We start from the raw sequence: 9673 nt of genomic DNA, 5'->3' as shown, positions 1-9673 counted from the left end.
TAAAGGAAAGCATACCAAACGTCTTATTCACTATCCTATCTACCTGTGACTCCACTTTCAAGGAGCTATTAACCTGCACTTTATCATCTCTTCATAAATATATTCAGTCCAGTGTAAGCAAAGGAAACTAAATTCAAACATTTGGAGATTTAAACAATGAAGCCGTATTAAAGGACATTGCATATTGTACATAAGCCCATTAGATTTCTAAGCAATAATTTCATCCCAGCTTTAAAACTGTGTTGTAATGCTGTTTGAATATTAACTGCGTGATATTAACATTTTCTGAGGAATTTCATCTGTTCTTAACTCCTAATATTCAGCTTTGTGTGTAATCTTGGCCTGGAAAGTCAGTTCCCCATTCTTGCAGCTGGGTTAAATAAATTGAGCAGATATTTAAATCCCTGTATCTGAAGAATGGAGGTTGTGTTGGGGTTAATGATAAAATTTAATTGAAAACAGGAGGCTATGAGGGCGGCTAGATTTACTGACCTGAAGTCTGAAGCTCAGGAAAAGAGGTAATGTATGCCTGGAGATCCAGTTTAGTTCCTGCCTTGTTGTAGAGCCTAAGAATTCTGATCTCACAGGCCCTGCTTGGAAAAGGAGATTATTATTTACAGGGCTATTCAGAAGAGTGCCTTCAATTAGAGAAGAATGTATCAATCTGCAACAATAAATCAGAAGATGGAAGCTTATAAGTAAATAATTGAAATATTGTTATGGAATCATACCTGCCAAAACAACAAAGATAACTCCAGGTGATTCTGATCAGGTATTGGTGATAATGTATGTAATATCAGACATCGCCAACGTGTCTGACAATCAGATAATAAAGTAATACTGATTCTCACCTCAGGGAGCCACACTTGGCAACTGTCCTTTGCCACATGATCTTCCAGCATTGACTCTTGCTTTAAGATCTTGTGCATACATTACGGGACTTTTTGTCGATTTTGTCCCTGTCAGACCGGTGGGATCATTTGTGGGTCAGGGACCTGAGTTACCACGACTCTTTCCCTGCTCTGTGACATCAAATATCCATATTTTGGCTTCTCAGACCAATCAGGGAAGATACTTACACTCTGCCAAAGAAAGATTTCTGATGAAAGATACACACTACTTGTTACAAAGATCACTGGCCTGCTCCATCCACGGGAATGTAGAGGCGGTCCAGGAGGGTTCCTCCTGGAGGTCTTCATGCTGAATCATGAGGGTCACGGATAGGATAAATAGATAAAATCTTTTCCCTGGGGTCGGGGAGTCTAGAACTAGAGGGCATAGGTTTAGTGTGAGAGGGAAAAGATATAAGAGAGACCTAAGGGGCAACTTTTTCACACAGACGGTGGCACGTGTCTGGAATGAGCTGCCAGAGGATGTGGTGGAGACTGGTACAATTGAAAAATTTAAAAGGCATTTGGATGGGTATATGAATAGGAAGGGTTTGGAGGGATATCAGCTGGGTGCTGGTAGGTGGGTCTAGATTGGGTTGGGATATGTGTTCAGCATGGATAAGTTGGACCAAAGGTTCTGTTTTTGTGCTGTACATCTGTATGACTCTATGACTGTAGTGAGGTGAGTTTTTCTGAAGATGGGAGGAAGTGAACTACTCTTCCAAACAGCACAAACAGGAATGCATTAGAAAGTAAGCAGCCAGAGTATGGTCCCTCCAACCTGGAGACAGTTCATCTTGATGGTCCAGAAACTCAGGGTATTAGGACAAGGGAGTGCCATAACACTTTCAGCTACAAAGGCCTGTACTCTGACTTCCCCAGCATTCTCCAGCAAAAAACTCCCCAAGACCAACATACGTTGCAACTGCTGCCACTCCTCCCTCCTGAGGTACCTCACCTCCCATGGAGGTGCTGCTCTTGTCCTTGTCCTTCTTGTCAAAGTTGTAAGGTGGAGCTGAGGAAGCTGCAGGGAAGGCTGACTAAACTGTGAGACAAGTGAAGGGTGATTTCCAACAAGCTAACAGTCACCTGTCCAGCAGTGATCATAATTTCTCACCAGGCCATGATTACAGCTCTTCAGTGGAGCTGATCAGACACAGCCTTCCATGTTTCTCAGTTTCATTGAAGATACTCTTCCTGCTATTGCACTCTCTTTAGTGACAATTGTGAGTCACTGGATACTGGTGCCCTGACTGAAATTTCCAGGATTAAGGGCTAAAAAAAAATTCACTAGCTTCTTAAGCAACTTAATTTCTTAGACAGGTTACCCACCCTCCTTCAATCACACTTCAGTACTGAAAGTAGGGGAATCTCAAGCTGATGTAACTTTTAAGGATGTAATTCCTCACACGCAGGCAAACCCACCACCTCCTGCCTGGGAAAGTCCCACTCCTCTCCCCTGCCCCCTTTAATCCCAAACATTTTTCTGGATTTTCTTTTAAGTGACTTGGGCCCATGCTGATGAAGATTAAAATTTTACTGCTGCTAAGGTGATCTCCAAGTATTTGCCCCTGCAGTTCAAATAATATCAATTATTTGAGCAAAAGAGTTAAATAAAGTAATTGAGTCCCACGGGATTGAAGAAAAACGTTCAGAGCTCTACAATTCAAAACAAACCTATCAATGGCTTGTCCTCCATGTAACTTGCCATGGATCATCAAAAAGCAGCACTCACTAACTGATACGTCATACAACCCAAAACTCAAATAGGCACGTGACATCCTGAACAAATCGAAAATGCAATCAACACCTTCCTGCCGAAGCTCCCTCTTTGCAAATGGTGCATGTGTTAGGTATCTAGACTCCAAATGCATTGGGCAGCTGGCAACAAGCCGAAAGCAATCAACATGTTCTGGGTGAGATGACACATGCCGGTTCAAAATAGCACAGTGGAGTCAAATATTCTCTGCCACAACATTAATTGGTACTTTTTAAAAACATGTTAATTTCTACATGTCAGTTAGAGCAGAGAGAACTTCTTAAACAGTAATTATGCTGAAAGAACAGCATAAGGTGAAAGCATAGTTGAAGTAAGCAGGTGGTAGCGACAAAGCTAGAGGAGGGATAAATCTGTCTTTCCAGTTGTACGATTCTGTTTTAAGCTTTTTATTCTGGATGTTTTAATATAGTGTTTATAATATTGGATAAATTGACGTACAGCATACATTATGAAGTATTCTATTTTACAGTAAGTTTAGCACTAGGTATGTTTAGAACACTGTGAATCAAAATTGTGCTGGCACCATTCTTCCTTCTAATCTGATGCCATTTCCTTTAACTGCTCTCTTGAATAATACTTATTTTAAACTAATCTCTGATGTCATAGATGTTCAGGCAAGGAAAATAAAAGCTGAAATTAACTGAAGGTATTCTGACAAAAATTGAATAGTAAAATATAATATTTGTTGTATAAAATTCAAATGACAGTTGCTATATCATGTCCATATGTCAAAACTCAGCAGATACACTGAAATGTCTATATTATCGAATTATTAAGAAATGCCAGAATTTCAGTTTATTGGATTTGGGTACTGCTTCTAAATACTAAATGGGATTATATAAAAGTAATATTATTTAATGTGGGCATTTTGTTGAATAGTACAAAAGATTTGCTTACATCCATATTAATCTGTGTATTGAATACACCAATAAAACTGCATTTATTGTTGCCCACTTTCTATTATATACATATCAGTAATGAACATAATGCTGGGGTTTGTATTCATTAAAAAATGCAATATCCATCTTACAATGTATTTTTGGATATTATTTTTCCCTTGAGATTATATTAGTATTTGGAGAAGCTGTACAATTTTCTCTTGATAGATTTCTTTATCGTTAGTTTCAAAATGAATGCTAAATTCTTATTTTCATTTGCAGTTAAGGCTTTGTATTACTCACCATAAAGCATACCTACAGGTTTAGAACCTAGGATGGCTGCCAAACATGTACAGCAGTAACTCCTGGACAATTTGAATATAAAGACTTGCCAGGGCGCTAGACTGAAGACACTTAAATTATGATATAAAACCTGATATATTTATTAGGCAGTTAGAATGCACAGTTTGTACTGATGCAAAGCTAAAGCTGCTTTTTTTATTGATAAAAGTTGTGCAATGCAATTCAAGTGTGAAGTCACCTGAATAAACTTCAGGCAACTGACTCCCTGGGAAAGAATCAATTTGGGGCTTAGAGGATCTGCATCTTTCTCAGTAATAATGGCACCCAAGATGGCTGATGCCTTTTTGTCATATCACAACTTGCTGACCAAGATCACATTGATGTTAAGTGCACTTAGTCTTTATGAAATGCAAACATGATCAGCAACTCATGAAAATGTCAGAAACACATTTATTGATAGGTTTTATGGTGAATTTTACATAGCTTAAATAAATACCTTCTTAGAAATCACATCACTTAGTGAAGTGCTGAGTGTTACTATAGACTACTGTAAAAACTTCAGTTTGAAAATGTGCTAAAGATTTATTGTATTTATAGTTTTGGTCAAAATACCATCATGTCTTGTAAATTAAAGTATTGAGCAGAAAATGGGCCTGTTTGGAGCTCATAGTTAAGCATGTGGCATTTCACATTCCAATTTAGATTAGCTTTAATTCTATTTAGGTTTTAGAACTAAATTGTTCTTCTTGCAATGAACGATTGGGTTTGTCCAGATTTATCCTAGATAACTTGTTATATACTGTCCAAGATGCAATGTGGGTCACATATCCCATCAGCTGTCCATTGTATGACAAAATCGCAAGTGTTAAAGTGAATATAAATGTATGTATTTTATCAAATTTACATCTTGAAAAATATCATTATTTGAAAATGTGCATGACTCGTGTATATGGCACAAGAATTCATGATAAGCTGCACATTTGGCAGTAAGTCAACTGATTCAAAGATGATTTCAACACAATCAAATGTTGTATAGGCTAAAATTCTACCACTGCAGATTTATTCATCCTCCTCTTATGTCACTGAATTGTACTTTTTATAGGTAAAGGTATGCGATCCAATAAACCAGATTGAACAGACCGAATGCTGTAGGGAAGAATATTCTAGAGTAGGAATCAATTTTGGTGATACGGATATGTATTTGACCCTGCCTCCATGCACCTGTACGACACTCCTCGAAACAGCAGAAGAAGCTCTTACAATCTTTGCCATCCAAACACTCGTAACCATAATCATCCCGTTCTTGTAGGTGTGCAATGTTGTTCACCTGAATTAATGTTGATCCTGGACGGACTTTAATAACAGGTGATTTCTGCAAATACAGTGGAAAATCACATTATAGAATCACAATTTTCAGCCAGAATTTGAATTCTGCAAAGATCGATATAGCAAAGATTCAACATATCAAAGGCTAACAACTATCTCAGAAACACAAAAGGGAACATGTGAATCTTTGAATTGTTGATGCTCACAATTTATAACTCATCAAGTGTCAGTCTTGAACTCTTCAGTGAATCATTCACCACCAGAGGCCTTTTCACAGCCAATACTATTTGTCCAATTCCTTTTTTAAAACTGACAACTGAATCTGCTTCCACTAACCTTTTGCACAGTCTGTTCCAGATTCCAGAACTCTGGTTCCTTTGACAATTATTTTAATATTATGTCCTCTAGTTTCTAACCCTCCAGCTATTTGCATAGAAATACCAGCACAATCAAAATTATGAACAAGTCTTTAAAATATCATAGTAGCTACTGTATCAGCTCACAGGTTGAGGAAAAGATTTAACATATGATTGCATGATGTATTTTCTGTTCCCTCTCTGCTGTCACTGCACAGATGGGAAAGCAATTCTGTGACCAGTCAGTGAATCAAAGTTTCTGGCTGTTTTACTTCAGTTTTCACCCATTCGCTGGGGAAGAGTATCTGTTGTGCACTCAGCACTCCTCACACTACCGTGACTTAGGATGACAACTCAATAGGTGGAGTACTCTACAGCTTGAAACAATTCCATAAAGCGGTATTTTCTCAGACATAAATATGTTTTTAAAAGTAAATGAGAAAATAATACCAACATTTTAAAATTTGATTTAAAATGCAATCAATTAGATTGTTTTATCTGGGGTTTTATGTTTTATTAAAACTTGTATCTAAAATGATTGTCCAATATTATTTATTTGTAATCAATATTGTTTTGGGAGATTCACAAATCAACTAGATGCTTTCTGATCTGTCATATCACTGAGTATAACAGTTGATACAATTTTTACAATTTTTTTTCAAGTAAGCAATTTGATATGTGCCAATCTAAATGGAAATATTCAGAGGAGGGCAGAAACAGAAGAATCTGGAAGAATATATTTACAAATCTGTGACTGTGGCAGAGCAAGTTAACAGGCAACTAAGAAAGTGTAAACAATACTTGACACTGTAAGTAGGAAGAAAATGAGGAGAAAGTGAGCACTGCAGATGCTGAAGGGCTTATGCCCAAAACGTCGGTTCTCCTGCTCCTCAGATGCTAACTGACCTGCTGTGCTTTTCCAGCACCACAATCTTGACACTACGTAGGGGCATGAAAGAAGAAAAAAACAGAACTGTGGCTTTAAGAAAGAGAACTCAGACCTGACAAATTCAATGGAATACTTTGACAAGGTAACAAGTAATTGGGGAGTCCAGAACTAAAGGCCATAGGTTTAGGGTGAGAGGGGAAAGATATAAAAGGGGCCTAAGAAGCAACCTTTTCACGCAGAGGGTGGTACGGGTATGGAAGGAGCTGCCAGAGGAAGTGGTGGAGGCTGGTACAATTGCAACATTTAAAAGGCATCTGAATGGGTATATGAATAGGAAGGGTTTACAGGGGTATGGGCCAAGTGCTGGCAAATGGAACTAGATTAGGTTGGGATATCTGGTCAGCATGGACGAGATGGACCGAAGGGTTTGTTTCCGTGCTGTACATCTCTATGACTCTACGTCATATTCCCTCCAAGGCTATTGTATCCTCTCTAAGGTGTGCTGCCCAGAACTGCTCACAGTACTCCCAGTGGGGTCTAACCAGGGCTTGTATAGCTGCTGTACAACTTGAGCATCCTTGTACTCCAGTCTTCTAGATATAAAGGTCAGCATTCCATTAGCTTTCTTTATTGCTTTCTGCACCTGTTCATGCCATTTGAAAGATCTAATGCGCCTGAACCCTGAAGTCTCTTTGGACCACCACTGTACTTAACTTCATACCATCAAGAAAGTGCCCTGATCCATTCTTTTTCAGTTTGAAATATATAACCACGCTCTTGATTACTTTGAATTTTATCTGCCATAGTTTTGCCTATTTACCTAGTCTATCAACATCCCTTTGTAATTTTATGCTATCGTCTATGCTGTCTGTAATGCTGCCGAACATTGTACCATCATATGACTTTCTATGCCATTAACCAAGTCGTCAATACATAATGCAACAATTGAGGCACTAACATAAATCCTTGTGGGACACAACTTGTCACGTCCTGCCAATTTGCATACCTACCCATTATCGCTACTTTCTGTCACTTGCTCCTTAACCAGTTTCTCAGCCATGTCAGAAATTTGCCCTCAGTTCTGTGGGCTTCTACCTTAGTTAACAGTCTTTAATGTAAGACTTTATGAAATGCCTTCTGCAAGTCCATATAAAGAACATCCATAGACCATAGAACATCCATGTTCACTACCTCAGTCACTTCTTCAATGAGGTTTGTCAGGCATGACCTACTTGTCATGAATCCATGCTGGTTCTGCCTGATTAACTGAAAATTTGAGGTGTTCAGGTGTTCAGTTGTCCCATTTTGATTATAGACTCCAACAATTTCCCCACCACAGATATTAGACTAGCTGGTCTGTAATTCCCTGGTTTTCCTCTTTCACCCTTCTTAATAAGTGGAGTGACGTGCAATTTTCCAATCCAGAGGGATGGCCCTTGTATCCAGGGAACTCTGATAGATTATAATTAGGGTGTCTACAATGTGGTCCCCTACTTCCTTTAATAACCTCGGATGAAACCGGCAGGTCCTGAGGATATGTCACTCTTCAATTCTATTTATTTTCTCGTTAATGATGTTTTACTTAAATGAATTTTATTCAGTCCCTGTTCCTGACCCACTATTAATTTCCTCAGAGCTATCAGAAATCTACCTTGTTTCTACTGTAAATACTGAGGCAAAGTAATTATTCAACATGTTTGCCATTTCCCAATGGTCATTGACAATAGCCCCACTTTCAGTCTTTAGTCGGCCAACATTACTCCTGACTATCTGCTTTCCTTTTATGTAATTATAAAATTTCTTCTGTTGATTGTCATGTCCCAGAAATTGTGCCCATTTTCTGCTCTTTGCAGCCTTTCCATTCAAGGCTATGATAGATAGATTTTTAATCAGCAAGAGAATCAAAGTAATGGAGAATAACAGGAAAAGTAGAGTTTAGGAGAATCAGATCAGCCATGTTCCCCTTGCATGGTGGAGCAGACTCAATGGGCTGAATGGACTACTTCTGCTTCTATATCTTATGATGTCTTGCTGTGCCTTTATCAACATTTTCACTTTTGATTCTCCCTACTGAGACAATTTTTCAAGCCAAGGGAAGCAGGCAATGGGGGGAGGTTTGTTCAGAATATTATGATTAATATCATGTGGAATTCACAAGCGGGACTCCCTGAGCTCTGAAGCAAATGACATGATTCAAGTTGGCTATGCTTGTAATGCCCATTTCATTAATCACTTTCTTCCATTTAATTGGTGCTCCGACTACTCCTCAGCCTAAAATGATAAGGACTTCAGGCAAGTGAAGTCAGAGCAAGTGACAGCCATTTGACTTCACTTGCTGATTGGAAGTCAATTGTTTCAGGAAAAACAAAACATGTCTTATATAATCATGATCTTGTGATTTTGGCTGTCTGATCCCAAAGGCATTGGAATCTTAGAGCAGTCTGGGCAGAATAAAACTGGAAATCAGACTTCTAAATTTTCTGCAGAAGTACTACAGAGGTGTTTCTAGGTTGTGCCACTACAATGTATACTTCGTTAACATGAATTTGCTATAACACTATGGATGAATTGGGGACACTATCTCTAAAGCATGAAGTTTTAAAGGGTGTGTTGGTTAGAACGGCCCCATTAGTTTAAATGGTGCTGCTATTACAAGATTTTCTTACAACATGGGATTCCATGAAAATGGAACTACCATGATATAGCAGAGCTGACTGTACATGGGGACTTACTCTGGATACCAAAGTGCATCAACAACCTAAGGAGTGTCAGTGCTAACTACTCATATTGGAAGATTTGAGTCAAAATGCACAGGCATTGCCTTCTTTCTTCTATGTTTTCTTGTTTACTAATAAGCATAGTTGAAAAATGTCGTGCTGGAAAAACACAGCAGGCCAGGCAGCATCCGAGGAGCAGGAGAATCGACCTCGGACATAAGCCCTTCTTCAGGAATGAGGCTGGTGTGCCAAGTGGGGTACTGAAGAGGGAATTTGGGGGAGGGGCGCTGGGAATACGATAGGTGGAAGGAGGTGAGGGTGAGGGTGATAGGCCAGAGAGGGGGTGGGGGCGGAGAGGTCGGGAAGAAGATTGAAGGTCAAGAGGGTGGTGCTGAATCCGGGGGTTGGGAGTGAGATAAGGTGGGGGAGGGGAAATGAGGAAGCTGGGGAAATCTACATTCATCCCATGTGGTTGGAGGGTTCCTAGGCGGAAGATGAGGCGCTCTTCCTCCAAGCGTCGTGTGGCCAGGGTCT

The 9673-nt window shown here is 39.2% G+C and overlaps 1 protein-coding gene across 1 annotated transcript in view; it reads right to left on the bottom strand.

Annotated features, from left to right (window-relative positions):
• Positions 1-1510: 1510 nt before the first annotated feature.
• gabrg1 (gamma-aminobutyric acid type A receptor subunit gamma1) overlaps positions 1511-9673 on the bottom strand; it is a 149917-nt gene continuing 141754 nt past the window's right edge. The window contains exon 9 of the mRNA XM_043700492.1: positions 1511-5223. Coding sequence (XP_043556427.1) covers positions 4948-5223 — 276 coding nt within the window. The 3' untranslated portion in view covers positions 1511-4947. The remainder of the gene's footprint in view (positions 5224-9673) is intronic.

The sequence above is a fragment of the Chiloscyllium plagiosum genome, chromosome 1 (genome assembly GCF_004010195.1).
Source record: "Chiloscyllium plagiosum isolate BGI_BamShark_2017 chromosome 1, ASM401019v2, whole genome shotgun sequence".
Lineage (NCBI taxonomy): Eukaryota > Metazoa > Chordata > Chondrichthyes > Orectolobiformes > Hemiscylliidae > Chiloscyllium > Chiloscyllium plagiosum.
This window is presented reverse-complemented; position numbering and strand designations above follow the sequence as displayed.